Source organism: Chinchilla lanigera, unplaced genomic scaffold (assembly GCF_000276665.1).
Source record: "Chinchilla lanigera isolate Chin_1 unplaced genomic scaffold, ChiLan1.0 scaffold00077, whole genome shotgun sequence".
Taxonomy (NCBI): domain Eukaryota; kingdom Metazoa; phylum Chordata; class Mammalia; order Rodentia; family Chinchillidae; genus Chinchilla; species Chinchilla lanigera.
Genome location: NW_004955478.1, coordinates 4,425,679 through 4,445,335, shown reverse-complemented (window position 1 = coordinate 4,445,335; position 19,657 = coordinate 4,425,679). Strand labels below are relative to the sequence as shown.

The following is a 19,657-nucleotide window of genomic DNA, read 5'->3' as shown; positions in this document are numbered from 1 at the left end:
GTGATGGTGATGGTGGTGATAGAGATGATTTTGATGGTGATGATGGTGATGGTAGTGATGGTGATGATGTTGATGGTGGTGATGGTGATGGTGGTAATGGTGATGATGTTGATGGTGATGATGATAGTGGTTATGGTGATGATGGTGATGGTGGTGATGGTGATGATGTTGATGGTGATGATGTTGATGGTGATGATGGTGGTGATGATGATGATGGTGATGATGGTGATGGTGGTGATGGTGATGGTGGTAATGGTGATGATGTTGATGGTGATGATGATAGTGGTGATGGTGATGGTGGTGATGATAGTGGTTATGGTGATGATGGTGATGGTGGTGATGATGGTGATGATGTTGATGGTGATGATGGTGGTGATGATGGTGATGATGTTGATGGTGATGATGGTGATGGTGGTGATGGTGATGGTGGTAATGGTGATGATGTTGATGGTGATGATGATAGTGGTGATGGTGGTGATGATGATGATGATGTGGTGATGATGGTGATGGTGTGATGATGATGGTGATGATGTTGATGATGGGGATGATGTTGATGGTGATGATGATGGTAGTGATGGTGATGATACTGATGGGTGATGATGATGATGGTGTTGATGGTGTTGATGGTGATGATGGTGATGATGGTGATGATGGTGATGGTGGTGATGGTGGTGATGATGATGGTGATGGTGGTGATGGTGGTGATGATGATGGTGATGGTGGTGACGGTGATGATGATGGTGGTGATGGTGATGATGGTGGTGATATGGTGGTGATGGTGGTGATGATGGTGGTGATGATGATGGTGATGGTGGTGATGATGGTGATGATGATGTGATAATGGTGATGATGATGATGATGGTGATGGTGTGATGATGATGTTGATGATGTTGATGATGGGGATGATATTGATGATGATGATGATGGTAGTGATGGTGATGATGCTGATGGTGGTGATGGTGATGGTGATGGTGGTGATGGTGGTGATGATGATGATGGTGGTGATAGTGATGATGATGGTGGTGATGGTGATGATGGTGATGGTGGTGATGATGGTGATGGTGATGATGATGGTGGTGATGGTGATGATGATGGTGATGGTGGTGATGTTGATGGTGGTGATGGTGATGCTGGTGGTGATGGTCATGATGGTGATGATGATGATGATACCTCTTGTGTTGTGATGATACTTGAGTGACTGTGTGTAAGGGACCTCGCACTGTACTTTGTCTTCTGGGAGGCTCCATAAGAGATATGAAGCTGCACCCCTGAGTGCTGGGGAAAGGAGGAGAATGGAGATTAGCAAAGTCTGGACCATGTAGGGTGGAACTTGAGAGGACTGGCAGGAGGCAGTGAGCTGAGAGAGGGAGGCACAGCCTGAGAGCAAGGCAGGAAGTGGGTGAGGGTTTGCTGCTTTTGGGGACAGTGAGGTCACCGCAGCAGGGGGGGGTGCCTGTCATGATTTGAATTGTATCACACCCAGTCACTGTTCTGTGCAGTATCGATGACTTGGCCCTGGGTGTGTCTCAATTCTGGAGTAACTTTTGAGTTCAGCACTGAATTTCATCCCTGAACTTCTCAGTCTTCACAGTTTGCTACTCTTGTAGTTTTGACATCCTCTTAATGATTAAAAAGCAAGAAAATAGCACTAGTGAGAAAGCACTTCCTTAGCGCGGCTTCTGTCAAAGATCAAAAGCCTGCTGCAAAAGTCCTAAAACACAAACTTGAATTCCTCAGAGTCACATTTATTGTGTTGTATTTAGGAAAGAACAGAAAACAAACAAAAAAAAAGCCTGTGTCATATTGAACTTCAAGATGCAGTTGTGGGTCACGAAATTTAACTGGGAATGTTGGCAAGTGTTATGTACAGAAGTGCTGGCATTTTTGTTTTGCTACCCCTCCCCACCAACAAAACAAAACAAAACAAAACACTGTAACCCTTCTGCCTCAACCTCCCAAGAAGCTGGAATTATAAGCATGTAACTCCACACTGAGCCTAACCACTGGGTTTCACGCTGGTGAAATACAGCTTTCTTTGGACAGTTGTTGAGGTGGCTTCACCAGCATGTTTGCCAACGACCTGCTTCTGTGCTTCTTGCCTAGAGGGAGATGCTAACTTCCCCCAGCTTGTCTAAACATGCACTACCTGGTTCCCTGGAACTACAGGCAAGGTGAAATCTCCATTTTAACCTGTAGGGCCAGGGCATTCGGGCACTTCCAGATGGCTAGGGGATGATACAGGAAAAACTAGCAGGCTGCTGCTCTGCAATTGTATGGTGACCAAGATGCCAGGAGAGGCTCTGCCCCGGCGTGGCAGGTGGAGGGCTCCTGTCTCCTGTGGTGAGCTCTGCAGGGATGCATAGCAGGACTGGGAATAGAAGGCAGCGTCTGTCCCATGTTCTTCCATTCATGCAGCTCTGCCCGCTTGTGAGTGACTGTTCACCCACTGCCCGCTTGTGAGCGCTGATGAATTCAGCTGTCTCCTAGGCCACAAAATCACATCCCAGGGGACACGGTCCCCTCTCTCCAGTTTTACCTTCAGATGACAGGACATGTGTGTGATTGTTACCTGTACGGGCCTTCCATCAAGTGCCATTTTACAGGTGAGAATTACAAGTGAGCGTAACCCAGGAGGAGCTGCGAAAGGTCATCTGAGGTTAGGGAAGTGATGCATTGAAGTTGGGTTTTCAGGGTGGGGCACAACAAGCCAGGCTGCAATTGTTCACAGGAAATGCACTTATTTAGCAAATATTGATTAAACTGTCCAAGCAAGGTACTGGAATTAGGCAGTGCATAAAACACATATCCGGTCCTGCCTTTATGGAGTTTATGTGCCAGAGTTATGCGTCTGTTTTGGAAGTGTCATAGACAAGCAGTGCTTTTGAGTGTCTCTGATATTGCCTTGCAATTCCTGCTTGCCATTTGCATCAGTAAAAGGGAGATTCCCCTCCCTCCCACCTTGCATTTTGATCTCAGAGTGACTGTTCAAAACCAGATTTGCTGGGAGGCAGTATATGCCAACAGTGCTTGCTTTCTCCACAGTCTGCCCAGCTCAGGTTTAGCCAAGATGACACAGGGGCTTATGGGATTGTGCAATAAGGAACCAACCAGTTTGGAACTTTGAAAATGCAAACCAGAATGACTCTTCATTTTCCCTGTGGCGTTGTGTGTGACCTGGAGTTTGTAGCTTCTACCTCCTCTGGAGTCAGAATCCAACAGCCAAGCATCCTGATGAACTGGCAAAGTCTCTGCCAGTAGCTGCAGGGAGCCCAGATTTTGCCCTCTGTATGCAGTTTTGTTTAATATTAATTTTAGTAATGCCTTGGGCTTGCGCTTTTTCAAAGCACTCTCATATTTGTTATCTTTAAACCTCAAAACAGTGGGGAGATGGAGTAACAATAGCCAGCACTTCTGAGCACTTACCGAGAGTTCGTGCTGGAGTACTTCATTCCCACATAATATTTCGGGCTGAGGAAGTTTTCCGTGGTTTTGCTTTTTAAGGTAAATGAGAAAACCAAGACAGACAGACTGTACAGCTTACTCAATGTCAACACCAGTAGCAAGTAGTGTTCTGGACCCACATTCTTCTGGAAAAAGGCCAACACATCCCCCAAATCAATTCCTCTAAAGACAAATTTGCCAATAACTGCTTCACTGAATGTCCTGTCTCCGCAACACACACACTGAGTTTTGGTCTTAACTTTACTTTTGAGGATTTCCTGTTTTGTTTTGTTTTGTTGTGCTGGGGATTGAACCTAGGGTCTTCACACTGACCTACATTCTCTACCCCTACCCACTTGTTTTTCAAATTTTGAGACAGGGTCTCACTAAGTTGCCCAGGCTGGGCTTAAACTTCCAATGCTTCCATCACTGGCTACTAAATAGCTGGAATTACAAATGTATAACAGTGCCCGGTTTGACCCTGCTTTTGCTCTGCCTCAGCCTTACCTAAAATCCTAATGTTCTTGGGCTGCCATAACAGAATTCCATGGACTGCGTGGCTTCACCAACAGAAATGTATTTCACATAGCTCTCTGGACGTTGGAAATCTAAGACCAAGGTACCAACTGATTTGGTTCCTTATGAGGTCTGTCTTCCTGGATTTCCAGATGGCTACCTTCTGGCTCTTCCTCACCTGGTACAGAGGAAACAGGTGCCTTTGGGTCACTGCATTAATGCAGTCTTGATGGAAACCTGCTTACCTGTCCCCAGGTGCCATCATCTTGGGATTTAGGGCTTTGACATGCAAGTTTTGGGGGCGCACAAATCTGCGTCTAACAGAATCAAATGCATTTCATTAGATGAAACAAATCTGAGGCAAGGGTAAATAAATCCATAAAAATAGAAAAGAGAGTATAGAGCACTTAAGAGAAAGTTCTCTTTTCTCATACAAAAAATGACAGAAAGGAAAGAAAGAAAAAAGGCCACAAGAGTCACTGACTAAGCCTGACATAACACAGGAGAAGGTAAGGTGTGTGAGAGGTATGGACGAGGCTGGTCTGTTAAAAAAAAAAAAAAAAAATTAAACCCATATCTGATCTCACCTCTACTAACCAGTTTGCAGGGAAAACCAAGAGTACAGAGAACATGATAAATGACACCACTGAGGATGTAGTCCACAGAATCCAACTTTAGAAATTTTATAAGACAACTCATTTTGTTTGCAGATATGTTGCTGGCAAAATGATAGGGGGAACATATCAGTGAGAAGAGGTGGGAACCAAATGAAGTATATTGTACCTGGTTTGGATCCTGATAGACTAAAGCAACTTTTTAAAAAAAATTAGGAGGCAGTGGGGGATGGTTGAACACTGAATGGATTTTTGGTAATGCAGAAAAGTATTGCTAATTTTAGCAGGCATTAATGGGAATGTAGTTGGATCCAAAAAGAAATCGTACCTGGATGTGGTGGCATCTACCTGTAATCCCAGTCTCTGAGACTGAGATAGGAGGACCGCAAATTTGAGGCCAGAATGGGCAGTTGAGGGACTTGCTGAGACCCATTTCAAAATTTAAAAAATGAAAATAAAAAAGGGTTGAGGGTGTAACACAGAGCGAAGGCCCTGAGTTCGGTCCCCAGTACTGCAACAAACAAAATAAAAAGAAATCTTAAGCTGGTGTACTAGTGCACACTTCCACTCCCAGCTGCGCGAGAGGTGAAGGCAGGAAGACTGCCAAAAGCAAAGCCTGGGCAAACTCACTGGGACCTTTTCTCAAAAGAAAAAGGGCTGAGGATGTAGAATAAAAAAGACCTAGCATGTGTGAAGCTCTGGGTTCAATCCTCAGTGTCAGAAGGAAAAGAAAGAGAAAGAATTTTTCATTTTTAGAGAACCATATAGAAATTTTTTGGGGTAAGATTACATGTTATCTTGGTTTGCTTCCAAATCCAGTATGTGTAGGGGGAGAGCCAAAGAGAAGGAGAAGGAGAGACGTCTTAGTCAGACTGGCTGTGTGTTGATTGTTGGATATAAATGTGGGCTAGGGAGCTGGGGATATAACTCAGTGGTAGAAGTGCTTGCCTGGTAAGCCTGAGGTCATGAGTTCGATTCCTGGTACAAAAAAAAAAAAAAAAAAAGTGGGGTAAGTAGGTGTAAATTTCTCAACTTTTTTTATTTTGAGACATTGTGTGGCTCAGAGGGGGTTGTACTCACACCTGTCGCTGAGCCCTGGGCTGGAGGCATGAGCGTCTGTCTGAGCGTCTATCTGTGCCGCTGACTATCTCAACTTTGGTATTTTTGACAATATCCATAACAAAATGTTTAATGAATAATAAGCAATCATGGTCTTGTAAAACGTCCTCAACGATTGGCAAACAAGCTCCTGGGAGTAGATTTCAGGTAGTTGACCTTGAGGCCTTTCCCCTTGATTATGCCTTTCCAGAATTTTCTTCTCAGATGGAGCACTTTTAGAGAAAAGATGGTCTTCAGAGGTAAATCTGCTCTGTTTTTCTGATCTACTCTCCAGGACACTCATATAATTTCTGCAGGGCAGCTGGGCTTTTAGATGTAAAAGGGTACAAGGCCAAGCTCAACTCTCCCAAGTTGGCTTCTTCCATGTGGCTTCCTTGTGCGACATCTCAACAGGTGGTCACAGCCTAAAACTAGACAGGGCATCGTATGCCTCTGTGGATGGGCTTCCAGGCATCCCTGGGTTCCCAGAAGTATTCCCAACAGCGGGGTCTGCCTTGAGGGCTCTAAGCGTAAATAAATGAAGCGCTTCAGTCATCTAAGTGGAACTGCACCCCTGGCATGGTGCGGCAGTGCTACCAAAGATGTCCTTTGCATCTGTGGTTGAGCTAAAGCTGCCCTTCTGCCTAAGAAAGCAGTCTTTCCATTTGAGCCAGCCCATAGTGACATTTTGGATAATAGGGCAAAAGAAGGGGCCACAAACATGTTTATTACATGCAGACCTCAGATAATCCTGAGTTTTGCACCACACCTGGGCCGGGACTTGGGGAAGCAAAGCTGACGGAGGTCCTCACGGCCTGGGTCGGGAGCATGGGCTGGCGCCTGAGTGGGACGGAGTAAATCAGACTCCCTGGGCGCTTCCTCTTACGTCAAGCCAGCACTCTCTCCCTGACTCACCTAGGCTGATGCAAGGGATGCCTGACTCGGCAGCCTCTTCCCTGGCCTGCCGCCCTGGCAGGCATTTGTGTGTTCTCCAAGGAGTGGCAGAGGGATTCTGCTACGGTGAAGTCAGATCACGCTGCCCTTGGGCAACCCCGGAGCGCCCCATCTCCCTCCACAAAAGCCTCTCCTTGGCTCTCTTACGCCAGTACTTGCTCCTCCACCCTCCGTGGCTTCTCCAGGGGCTTCCTTGCTGTGTTCACCTAGACTAAGCCTTGGCCTTGCTGGTTCCTTTCCCTGTCAAACTTTCCCACGTGGCTACAGATCCACAGACCGATACCAGTTGGCCCTGTTCACCCTCTTTTAACTTTGCTCCTGTCTACCTCACACTCCTCAGCCCCTTCCTGTGTTGATTTTTTTTCTCCTGCTATGGTATTTACATTTATCTCATTTCTCCACCTTCCCTCTACCAAAAAAAAAAAAGTGGCAAGAGGGCAGAGATTTTTGTGCTTCGATCAGGGCTGCATGTACAGTGCCTGGATTAAGGCCTGCCACCTGTATTTGGTGGACCTTTGACCAAATGCCTGGGGGAGTCATTTCCGATCACACGTGGGCTGCTGGTGCCCAAGCCCCCCCTCCCCACGGCCACTGCCGCGTGACTCCTGGTCCCGTGCCAGCACACAGACCGCACTCTGATTTGGCAGGTAGGACAACAGGACTCTGCAACCAGACACCCCTTCCCCCTGCTCCTTTGTCCCTTTTGGCCTCAGCTCATCAGAAGCTTTTGTCTCTGGAAAACCAACAGAGGCCTCTGCCAGAAAGGTCTGCCCATCCTCCTTGTTGTTTCAGCTGTTTTCAGGGTTCTCTAGGAGGATGCTTGGCCACAGGGAGGCCAGTGGGGAGCCAGGGTCAGGTGATGGAGTGAGGAGCTCAGGAAGCCCACGGCCTTCCAGCTCAGGGTTACTTGGACACTGCTCAGTGGATCTTCAGCTTGCCTTATGCCGTTCCTTCTGGTTTCCTGTCTGTGATAAACAAGCCTGGAAACCGAGGGAGATCAAGCTTTAGGGTCCTGAGCAAACCTGCTTTAAAATAAGGGTCCAGGGACGGCGAGGTAGAGCACCTGCTTAGCACGCAGGAGCCCTCGGTTCGATCCCAAGCACCACAAAAAGTGAGGCGAGGTGGGTGCCACAGGGAAGAGCAGTAATCTCTGGGAAGCTGATTGGCAGCCGAAGCCTGCTAGACCCCTGCCTGGGGAGGATGGAGATGTAGGAAGCTGTGATACTTGGGCTGAGCAAGGGTTTTTTCCCAGTCAACCACAGTCTGGTGGAACAACCGAGCATTCACAGTGGAATGTGTTGATTAAGGTGGTCAGATACCTTCTACCCCAGCGGAAAGAGGAGTGAATGCTTAACTTGCCGGACTTCCTGCTTTTCTTCCCTCGCCTTGAATTAAAGCTCCTTGCCTCTGTCTGTATTCTGAAAGAGATTCAGAAGAGTTGGGAAGCTTTATCTGATAAGGTTCCGGGGCAGGCAGTGCTAGAGTTTCTTTGGGGTAACTAAGCTCAAAGTCTAAGCTTGGATCTTAAAGGAAGGTCATGCGTTGAAGTGTATCCACTGAATATCTGGTTTGCCATTTTCCTGCAGTTCAACAAACAAACAAATGAACAAATAATAAATAAATGGGAAAGGACTAAATGTCTCCCCAGAGGCTTGGGTGTGAAGGGTAATGAAATGGTACACTGGCTTATACCTATTCCATGAACATTTTAAATATGGTGTTAATAATTCTCTTTGTTAATCCTCAAAAGAATGTTTTATTGTGGAGCACCAAAGGAAAAATAATCTATTTATGTTCCCACCTTAATTTTAGCTTCCTTCTTAAGTGAATTCCACACCCCCCCCAAATTCTTGCACATTGGGTCATTCCGAAATGGATTATTGACCAGTAATGCGGCCACTATAGTGTTCCGACTAAGCAGCTTTAGGAAGAAAAGCCTCCGAGGACTGTAGCTCATAGGCAGAAGCCAGTAGAAGGAGGCTGGGAATTAAGCAGCAGGTGAGCAAGTGTTTGCTAAGCACCTTGCTTGTGCAAGAGTCTTCTAGAAAAGGAGAAGTCTTTGGGGCCTCAAGATCAACAAATACCAGTTGAATCTAATTGAGTTTGAAATAATTCTCCTTTGGAAAGTAGAGGAATTTGCATTTCTGAACAGTTGATTCATTGGCTTCCAGATGACCGTAACTGTGTAGTTGGACTTCCTTTTATTTTGATCAAGGCACTGCCCGTCCTTTTGATTTTATTTAGGTTTTTTCAGAATCTACATACATCAGCCACCTCTATCAACTGGGGTTGTCCAATGGATTAGCTTGTGGGGTTACACAACTGGATTAGCAGGTGACCCAACCCCAGCCCTGGTAGCGTCTTTATACATCACAAACTGCTTCTTTTTAATCCCTTTCATGGGCTGAGGTGTCTGTTTGTCCAGAATTTCAGCACTGTCTCAAATCAAAGCTTTTAACTGAACTAGGGGTGATTGGTTTTACTCTTAGCTTTGTTTGGAAGCTGAACTGAAAGTCTAACCTTTAGTTCCTCTCTTTCAAAACTCACTCTGATATTTGCCTCTGTTTGTCCACTAAAGCTGACTCATCCCCAGTTAGGCTAAGCAGTTTCCTTTGTCTTCTAGAACCAGAGTCGTGATGTTTTTGTTTTGCAGAACTTTGTGCTGCTCCAAGAACTATGAGAAGATCAGTGGGGTAGACGTCTTCTGGGAGCTGGTTAGAAATATAGATCCCAAGTACCAGCCTTACCCCCAAATCTGTGTTTTAGTAAACACAAAATATCCAGCTAATTCATATGTACATCCCAGTGTGAGAAGCACTGGCTGAATGTGCTTTAGATTTAGATTTATTTTTTTGTGGTGTTGGGGATCAAACCTAGAGCCTCACAAATGCTAGGGAAGTGCTCTGTACCACTGAACTATAACCTTAGTGTTAGATTTCCTTATTCAAAATTGGTTGATTAGAATGTGAAATGGACATATTTCTACTCTTTTTTTTTTTCTTTTTTTATAGTACTAGATATTACACCCAGGGAGCCCTGTGCTATTTCCTGGCCCTTTTTATTTTATTATGAGCCAGGGTCTTGCAAAGTTGCTTAAGCTGGCCTTAAATTTGTAATCCTCCTTGCTCAGCCTCCCTAATAGCTGGGACTGCGGGTGTGTGCCTCCATCGACAACCTTCATTAAATGTTTTGGTGGTAGTTGGGGGAGTACTGCGGATTGAACCCAGGGCCTTGGCACTGAACTCCAGTGCCAGCCCTTTATTTTAGTTTTCATTTCTCAGATAGGATCTTGCTGAGTTGCCTAAGCTGGGGATGAATTTGTGATCCTCCTGCTTGAGACTTCTGGAGTGCTGGGATTACAGGTGTGCACCACCATGCCTGGCTTCCATTAAATTTTTTTTCTAACATTTAACTATGAAAGTTACAAACATGCAGCAAAATAGAAAGCATTTTTCAGCGAATAGCCAGCCAGATAGCCTCCACCTAGATTCTATTATTAACTTTATTTTCCCATTTCCTTTTTCCCCCGAATTTCTATCAAGAATTTTATATGAAAAGTAGCATGACTGTTACAAAGAATTGTGTTCTGGTGATTACAAAGAATTGTGTCCTGGTGGTATGGATCTCATTTTTTTTTTTTTTTAGAATTCTCAGGGACTTTGATAAGGTTGCAGTTAATTTCAGAATTTCTTGTGAATCAGAAATGTGGGGATAGGGCTGGAGATTTAGCTCAGTGGCACAGCACCTGCCTGGTGAGCGCAAGGTCGTGAGTTTGATTCCCGGTACTGGAAAAAAACAAAAAACAAAAAGAAAAAGAAAAAGAAAAAGAAGAAATGTGGGGATAGGAGCAGGGGAATACGGGGATTTAGCATAGTTGGGGGCTGCTCCCTGTCCTACCCATAATGCTGGGCCTTGGTATCCTCATCTATACCATGTGTGGGTTTGGAGAGGTCACCTCAAATGTGTCCTTCCAACCCTGTAACTATAGACCCATTGCAAATATTGTCATCACTCTTTTTCAGGTGGGAGAAACATGTATCAGTTAAATATTGGAATAAGAAGGAAAGCATGTGTTGGCATGGGAAAGTGATTATTTCCTAAGTTACTGGGTAAAACACAGCTGCAATGGCAGTTTTAACTCTGTTTTCTTGTTAATTTTTGTTCTTTCAGGAAACCTTTCAGAAACCTCAGCCATCTGGAACTCAAAGGCTCCTTTGGGGGCTGACTGCGGCTTCTAGAACATCCAGGTGTTCCGCATCTGTGAGAATTTATCCTGCAGTCACCAGATCGAGTCCCAGACAGATGCGACGCTTGTGATGTGGCTTGGATGGCCTTGAATACAGAGGGGTCACTTGTTGAGTGGCCAGAAAGTGGTCACTGATACTGATGTCCGATTGTCAAACCTAGCTGGTTGTCTTGTTAAGCTGCAGTGGGGAACAGCTCCGATGGAGAGGCGAGCCAAGTTGGGGATCGGCAGTTTCTTAACTCCCTTGAATTAGATTTCCAAATGGAGCTCTCATTTCTGTGGTTTCCACCATACCTGTAGCCATCGTCACTGTCACCACCACTGCCACCAGGATGTCCTCGAAATCGTCTCTCCAACTCCCCAGGGACTTCCTGCCTTGAAAGTGAGCAGAGAGTCTGGGAGAAGCCTCTGGCTGTGGTTCACCTTTGCTCCAGACAACCAGAATCTTCCCCTTCCTACCATGGGCTGGCTTTTCCTGAAAGTTTTGCTGGTGGGAGTGAGTTTCTCTGGATTTCTTTATCCTCTTGTGGATTTTTGCACCAGGGAGAAGGCAGCAGACCAGAGACCAAATTTTGTGATCATTTTGGCTGATGATATGGGATGGGGGGACCTAGGAGCAAACTGGGCAGAAACCAAGGACACTGCCAACCTTGATAAGATGGCTGCAGAAGGAATGAGGTGAGTCTTGAGGTTGCCGGGCTGACATCCCTTTGGATTCTCATCCTAATTCTCATGGTAAGAGGAGGCACTAGAAAACACATAAGGAGCAATGGATGGATCTCTGTTGATTTCATGAATGTATTCATTTGGTTTGAAGCCAGAGAAACATTATGAAGAACACATATCCATCCATCTGTGCACCCACTCACCCATTTATCCATCCATCTACTGTACCCACCCACTCACCCATCTATCCATCCATCCACCCATCCACCCATCTATCCACCCACACATCCATCCATCCATCCATCCATCCATCCATCCATCCATCCATCCATCTATCCATCCATCCACCCATTCATCCATCCAACCATCCATCCATCCATCCATCTATCCATCCACCCATCCATCCATCCACCCATCCATCCACCCATCCATCCAACCCATCCATCCATCCATCCACCCATCCACCCATCTATCCATCCGTCCACCCATCCATCCACCCATCCATCCAACCCATCCATCCACCCATCTATCCATCCATCCACCCATCCATCTATCCGATGACATGGTGTGTATCTGTGTATTAGGAAGTGGCAATACAGAGGTGAACAAGACCAAAATTCTTGCCCTCATGTTACTCTGCCTGGCAGAGGAGACAGTTAAAAGCAAAGTAAAAATTACAGTGGAGGTGGGCATGGTGGCATAATCCTGTATTCCAGCACTCTGGAAGGCTGAGGCAGGAGGACTGTAAAGTCAAGCCCAGCCTGGGCACTTTAGGTGCTTAGTGAGAGCCTGTCTCAAAAACAACTACATTTAGAAAGAGTTGGGATGTAGCTCAGTGCTGAGGCCTTGAATTCAGTCCCCAGTACTTAGTCCCCAAGACTTTAGGAGCTTAAATGCCCTGAAAGGTTATCTCCAATTTTGCATGTAGGGATTTTTTTAATAGGGAGACTTAATCCAGACATCACATTTACACAATCCCCAAAAGGAACTAGGCTGCCAACTGCTTGTAAACTCCTGCCTTCACTGTGCAGCAGGTCTGTAGGGAGACAGCAGGCCTATCATTCCAGCTACCACTTGGGAGGCCTAGCCCTTTTTCTTGAGCTGCCCCACCAACACACTCATCTGAGCAGGAGGCAGGAGTGTCAGGGGGTCAGACGCAAGCCAGTTTGGTGGGCTCTTTGATTTTTTTTCTCCCCGTTACGATCATATTCTCTCTGAACCTGTGACAGTGGCCAGGTGCCTGGCCCTCTGGCCAGAGGACCACATGTTTTCTTTCTGTGCTTTGTTGACAGGAAAGCTGGCTTCCTGTGAGGCCACGGATTGATTCATCGCTGGCTTCTGCCACTGCCTACTCATGGCCGGTAGGGAACTGTGATTTTCAGACATGAACTCTTATTACCAAACAGGGCTGAAGTGTGACTTGAGAAAGTATCGTTTCTGCTGTCTTCTTTTTATGAGAGTATGATTTTCCCAGTGCTGTGGGAACAAATTGCTATACACTGGCTGGCTTAAAATGTGAATGTATCTCTGTATAGTTCAGGAGTCCACAAGTCCAACATTGAAGTGTCAGCAGGTCGGTTCTTTCTGGAAATCCTGAGAGGAAACCTGTGTCTTGTGTCTCTCCTGGCCTCTGGTGCCCTTAGCAATCTATGGCTAACAGACTCCAGTCTCTGCCGTGGTTCTTACCTGGTTCTGGCTGGTGTTTGTGTGTGCTTGCACCCAAACATTCTTCCTCTAAGGCAGAGCTATCAGTCAATAGACTCAAGACCCAGCCTAATCCAGGATGACCTTATCTTAACCTGATTATATATGCAAATACTCTAAGGTCACATTCCCAGGTTCTGGACTGACATAATCTAATGGGGAGATACTCTCCAATCTGGTATGATTAGCTATATTTCAGATTTTTTCCCCAGTGCTCCTAACATAGTCTATAATACAGCAGGTGCTCAATAATATGTGTGTGTGTGTGTGTCTGTGTGTGTGATGCTAGGATTTCAACTTACAGCATTTGCCCTGAGTGACATCCCCAACCCCTTTTACAGTTTTTTATTTTGAGTCCTTCCTAAGCCTCCTGGAGGGCTGGGATTATAGGCAGGTGCTACGACGTCTAGGTTTGATAAATATTTTCTAGCCAGGTGTCGTGTCACATGCCTGTAATCCCAGTACACAGGAGGCTGAGGCAGGAGGATTGCCATGAGTTTGAGGCTGGCCAGGGCTTCATAGTGAGTTCAAGACCAGCCTAGACTATATAGTGAGACCCTGTCTCAAAAAATTAAAAAGAAAATTCTAACTGAAGATTGCATATCGTGCTTAAGGGAGCAGGCTCTGGTGACAGAGGGCCTGAGTTCAAAACCCACCTGTGCCACTATCCATGTAACGCTCAGAGCTCTCCTTTCCTCTTTTGTAAATGGGGATAGTGATAATACCCAGCCCATAAGACGTTGTGAGGGGTTACATGAAGTGCTCCATGTAAGTAATTAGCATAACATAGTATATACTATAGACAGACAGAGGATCTTATTTTTGTTATTAGGAGCATGTGCATTTGTTATTTTTGTTATTAGGAGCATGTGCATTTGGACCATCACTGTGAGCTCGCTACTCTACATGATGAAAGATCTAAATGGCAGATCGTGGAAGGAGGAGGTGGAGTGGCAGAGGCAAATCCCTGTTGATCCCCTCATGGGTGTGCATTCTGGGCCAACACCTATGTGTTAATCGATGCAACAGCTGCAATAATAGCTAATCCCTGCTGAGTGCTTGCAGGGTGCCTGGTGGATCATCGGCCCATTTCATCCTCAGTAGAATGAATCTGTGTCTTATTATGTGGTGGGGAAATTGGGCCCAGAGTTGGTGAGTGGCCAAGCCAGCCTTCAAGCCAGCTCAAGAACCTCCTCCCTAAGGTCCAGGAGGAACTGGGGAATTAGCATCGAGGCTTGGGTTGGCTTTACCATAAGGACGACTGAAAGGAGGGCAATTGGAATCTCAACATATTCAGCTGTGTCTAAACGGCAGCCTGAGAAGTGTGTTACAGATGTCAGTCGCTGGGGAGGTGGACGCAGCCGTCAGTGAGGAGGCGTGACCAGTGGGGAAACGTGTGTTTGCTGAGGGTACAGACTCCGACCGCTGACCCTGCTGTTCCTCCTTGTGCTTGGGAGCTCATGCTCCTAACATTGTGCTTATTTCTGGAACGCACACTTTTTCCCGCCTCATGGTCCCTCACTTTCCATCCCTCTTGCTGGTAGCTGTCCCGTTTGGCGTTCCCTAGTGGCTGGTCCCAGCTCACTCTTCTGGACTTCACTCACCTTGCATGTCATTGGGAAGGCCTTTCCTGACCAGTCTGTCTGACATCACCTCCTTCCCCATGCAGGTCCCTCACCCTCTCTTATTTCATTGTTATCACCATATCACTGTTGAAATAATTTCTTTTTTAGCTCTTTATGTAGTCCAGGCTGACCTGGAATTTGCTCTACAGCCTGGGCTATCCTTCAACGCATGATCCTCCTCCTGCCTCAGCCTCCTGAATATTGGGATTACAGGTGTATGCCACTATGCCCAGCCTGAAATGATCTCCATTTCTCTATTACTTTTCTCACACTGAGGGTCAGCTCCCCAGACAAGTGAGCTCATCTGTCTTGTTCATGCCTCCAGTTCCTCAAACAGTGCTCAGTATTTAGTAGGTTCTCAAGTAATATTTGTTCCCAAGTAATATTTGTACTCATGTAGCCAAGCTTTTGGGTATGCATTCAGGAGTCACGTGCAACATAGGATCTGGATCCAGACTGCCTGGGTCTCTTCCTTGCTGGCTCTGGGACACTGGGATAGTTACTAAATCTTGCTGGGCCTCAGTGTGTTCATCCCTACAATGGGAGGATAATGACACCTGCATCACAGGATTGTCGTACGGAGGATATGAGGTGAGTCATGAGGGCTTTACAAGAGCAGTAATGAAAAACCAAAACCGTCACTACAGCAACAAAACTCAAAAAAGGAGGGGGAACAAAAAGGGCGGTAAGGATTCAGAAGTGTCTCAGGGGTTAGAAGAAGAGTGCTAGTGGTAGAGGTGGCCCCAGCCAACCGAGCTCCAATCCTGCCCACTCGCTGGGATTGCCAGCCACGCAGGCCCAGAGGAGAAGCTGGTGGTGTGTTGCAACTACAGTTATTTATGCGCATCGATTAGCAATATGTTAACTTTGCACCTGGCTTTCACTTTCTGCCTGCCTCTGCTGTTCCCTGCCTCCACTGTAATTCTGAGTCAGCGCAGCTCCGAGCTCTGGGCAGTGGCTTAGACGAGCCTCAGAGATCAATAGTTACCACTGAAAGGTCAGAGGCCCCCCGGGACCTGAGGTTGTTTCTCAGAAGGGCCTTGAGGAGGAATGAATTGAGCTGTCAATTCATTCAGCACCTGGTTTGATTTCTGGTCTCAGGAGTCACATTTGGCCGGAACTCAACCACCCTGTTACCGCTCAGGGCTCTTTCTCAACCAGCCCGCTGCTCCCTGAGGGGTTTTGCATTTGCCTTCGGCAGGGACGATGCGAACTGGGCTAGCACCTGTCACGCAGCAAGGCGCTGAGGTCTTGCTGCCCGGTGCACGGTGTTGGAGCTGAGGCAGGGAGCCCAGCCTGAATGAGACTCTTCCCAGCAGGAGAGAAAGCCCTTCCCGCCGTTGTTTGCTTTGGAAGTTTTCATTCTGTCATCGTGTGAGTTTCTCCATGCCGGGACTTCAGGGCTGCCTTCTGTCTGCACGTTAGGCAGGTCAGCTAGGCTAAGAATCATGTACTGCCCGCTTGCCTACCCGCTGCGGCAAGGTGGAAACTCAGCGGTAGAGCCTGCAGGTTTACCTCCGATGGGGATATACAGAAATGCTTTGACCTTGATGGCAGCCAGTCTTAAAGAAAAGCAAAGAATTGAAACAGGAACCATGGGGCACGGGTGCCATCCTCCTCTCCCAACTGCCAGTTCCAAGCACCCATCCGGGGGCTGTTCTTAGTGCCTGTCGTAAGCCTCCTGTTCAGTCATTCTGCAGAGAATCTCTGTGAAGAGTTGGTCATGAGCCGACTCCCAGAGACCCCAGCCAGATGTGCTCTTCCGAGACGTACTTCTGAGGGCACACAGAGACAAGAAGCCTGCCTTTAGGATTCTGGAGGCTGATGTGCGGGCAGAGGAGGAAGTCCCGCCCTATGCCCCGCCCCTGGTCCTTGTGCTTTTATGTCACAAGTTGGGTGTAACTGGCTTGGCAGCCTACGCCATTTGTGTGACAGGGCTGGGAGTGCAGCTCAGGAGCAGAGCACCCCTGAGTTCAATCCTTAATACTGCAGAAAGAAAAGAAAAAAAATGGTAAAAAGAAACAAGATGGTGTGGTGGGGCTCTGGGAAGAAAAAGGCATTTTTCTAGAGCACAGCCAAGAATGCGATCCATCACGGCATCTGTATGGTCCAATTCTGGGGGCTTAAAAAAGAGCGAGGGGTCAGAAAGGGAGGAACAGGGCGTAGCAGAGAGGAGAGCAGAGGTGAAGGCCCCCGACTGAAAGGCACCAGCCTCTCCGGGGCACTGTCCTAGGTGCTGGGAACACATCCCTGATCAGACAGGAGCCCTGGTCCTCCTGGCCTTGGGGTTGAGTCTGGGGAGCTGGAGACGGGACTTATGGACAGGCACGGTGGATAAGGGATCTGCGTTTGTGCTGATGTCTTTGGACTACATCACGAAGGAGCCAGGGGCCCAGAAAGCCTGGAGTCCTTGGCCTGCACTTGAGATGGGGTGTGCTGGTGTGTGTGTGCCCGTAATGGCAGCACGGAGGCTGGGGGGGCACCCGGCAGGGCCCTGTAGAGTGGTTCACTCAGTGTTGGGACTGTGGGGGGAGTTTCCGGATCCGGGTGTTTCTGAGATGGCTCCGTGTGTGTCCTGCTGGCATGTGCTCTTTGTGTGACTATGTGGAAAGGTAGGGAGATTGGCCAAGGACCACACCAAGCACACGTGCCAAGAATTCCTTTGAAAAGGACAAGAGCAGGCGCTGATGAGTGAATGAGTGAATGAATAACAAAGCCAAGTTCACTACCTGTGACCACCTGTGCTTGTAGTCACAAGGGCCTGAGTACCCATTATCCTAACGGTTTCACATAGCAGCCTTCTGAGCAATGGGTCACTTGTCTTCCCATGTAGCAGCAGGCAGAGTGGAGGCTGAGCTGGGCTGGTCCCTTTGCGTAGGTCGTGCGTTAGCATGTTTCAGTTGCCACCCCCCGTCCTTCTACACACAAAGGCCACGGCAAATGCTTTTTAAAACCGATTTCCACCTCCAAGCCTTTAAATTATGAATGGAGCAAGGATAGTTTTTATTCCGGTCACATAGCAATTTAGAGAGTTGCCACAGTAAGCCTCATCATCTGTTTAAATTCTTCGTAAATGAAGGCTGAACATGCTTAACTTCACGGGGTTAGGTCTCTCCAGGGCTCTCGTGGCTGCCTTTCCAGGGCTAATGTTCCCTGGTTCTAATACATGTAATTTATGCAATGTGAAGTTGCTTTGTTTTCTGTCTGGCTGTGTCTTAATTTGTGCTGATTTTCTTGTTAACAAGCTGCTGTGATGTCTGGCTGTGTGGTTCCAGCTCTGCTGTCCAATGTATTTTCAGACTTTAATGAGGACCCCTGTTGGTGAACTGGTCCAAGCCTGCCCAGACAGATTTGGGGAAAAACAAAAAACCTTTCCCGATAATGAGGCCATTTTAGTGCCTATTAATTAGTCCCCTCCAAAGGGAGATAGTTGGGCAGGAGAAGAGGAAAAGGCAATGCCAGTTTTTAGGCTGTGCATTTCGGGAGAGGCAGGTGGGTGGGTATAGTCAGGGTTTTCCAAAGACCTGGAAATAAAGGAAATAAGACTGTTTCCAAGCATTAAGCTATGAACTTTAACACGCAGTGGGTTAGAAATCGAGTCCTGAAAGCATAAGCTTAAGTGATTATTAACACATTTTTTCTAATCAAAAGCCTGAGCTTCACTCTTCAAGCTTTTTTTTTGAGACAGGATCTTGTTATGCAGGATCTTGTTGTCTTGTTATGGCCTGGAACTCACCATATAGCTTAGGATGGCAGGCCTTAAATTTACAGCAGTCCTGCCTCAGCCTCTCAAGTGCTGGGATTATAGGCATGTGCCACCAAGCCTGGCTTTTTCCAAACTTTCTTCATTCATCAGATGCCGCAGGAGCAGTCCTGCCTGCCTAGGCACTGTGCCTGCAGCTGGATTTGCAACCACAAGCCCCATCCTTACAGAAGCTACAGTCTGCAGAGGAACGTGAAGCTATGTGTTGCTGGAGAAAAGGGCTATAGTGGATCCCAAGATGATGCTAGTGAAATATTCAAGGAGAAACCACACTCAGGGAAAAAGTTAAAACAGGGTAACATTCAGGCAAGCAAGGTATTCTTGGAGGGGGAGCAGGGCAGAGAGTTAGCTCTGACTTTTCTTTTTTTTCCTTGTTGCAGTGCTGGGGTTTAAAGTTAGGCCTGGCTCGTGTTAGGTAAGCACCCTACCGCTGAGCTCCTTTTATTAAGGGTGCGATACTCTCGTGACCTCATCCCAATCTCAGTACTTCCCCAGGGCCTCACCTTCAGACGCTGCCATACTGGTGATCAGGGCTTCCGCATACATGCGTTTATGGAATGTGTTCAGTTCCGTTGATGGCACCAGGCAAAGGACATGGTGGTCAGCAGCCTTTGAGTATCTCAATCCCATTATCAAAAGTGAATCTGGGGGAGCCAGGGCGAGAAAGGGGACATAAAAGTAATTGATGTGTCGTATACATGTACCAACAGCCGGTGACGAATATAATCATTATGTACTACAAATATATACTCATAAAAATTGAATTTAAATGCATGAATCCAAATCAAAAAAAAAAGAAGGGAGAAGGAGAAGGAGGAGGAGGAGGAGGAGAAAAAAGAGGAAGAGGAAGAGGAGGAGGAGGAGAAGGAGGATGAGGAGAAGGAGAAAGAGGAGGAGGAAGAGGAGGAGGAAGAGAAGAAAGGAGAAAGAGGAAGAGGAGAAAGAGGAGGAGGAGAAGGAGGAGGAGGAGAAGTAGAAGAAGGAGAAGGAGGAGGAGGAGAAGTAGAAGGAGGAGAAGGAGGAGGAGGAG

General features: G+C 47.0%; 1 protein-coding gene across 8 annotated transcripts in view; it reads left to right on the top strand.

Annotated features, from left to right (window-relative positions):
* Arsg (arylsulfatase G) overlaps positions 1-19,657 on the top strand; it is a 148,891-nt gene that overhangs the window by 30,224 nt on the left and 99,010 nt on the right. For all 8 annotated transcript variants that reach the window (XM_013503204.1, XM_013503203.1, XM_013503202.1 and 5 more), the window contains exon 2: positions 10,794-11,547. In XM_013503204.1, coding sequence (XP_013358658.1) covers positions 11,330-11,547 — 218 coding nt within the window. In that variant the 5' untranslated portion in view covers positions 10,794-11,329. The remainder of the gene's footprint in view (positions 1-10,793; positions 11,548-19,657) is intronic.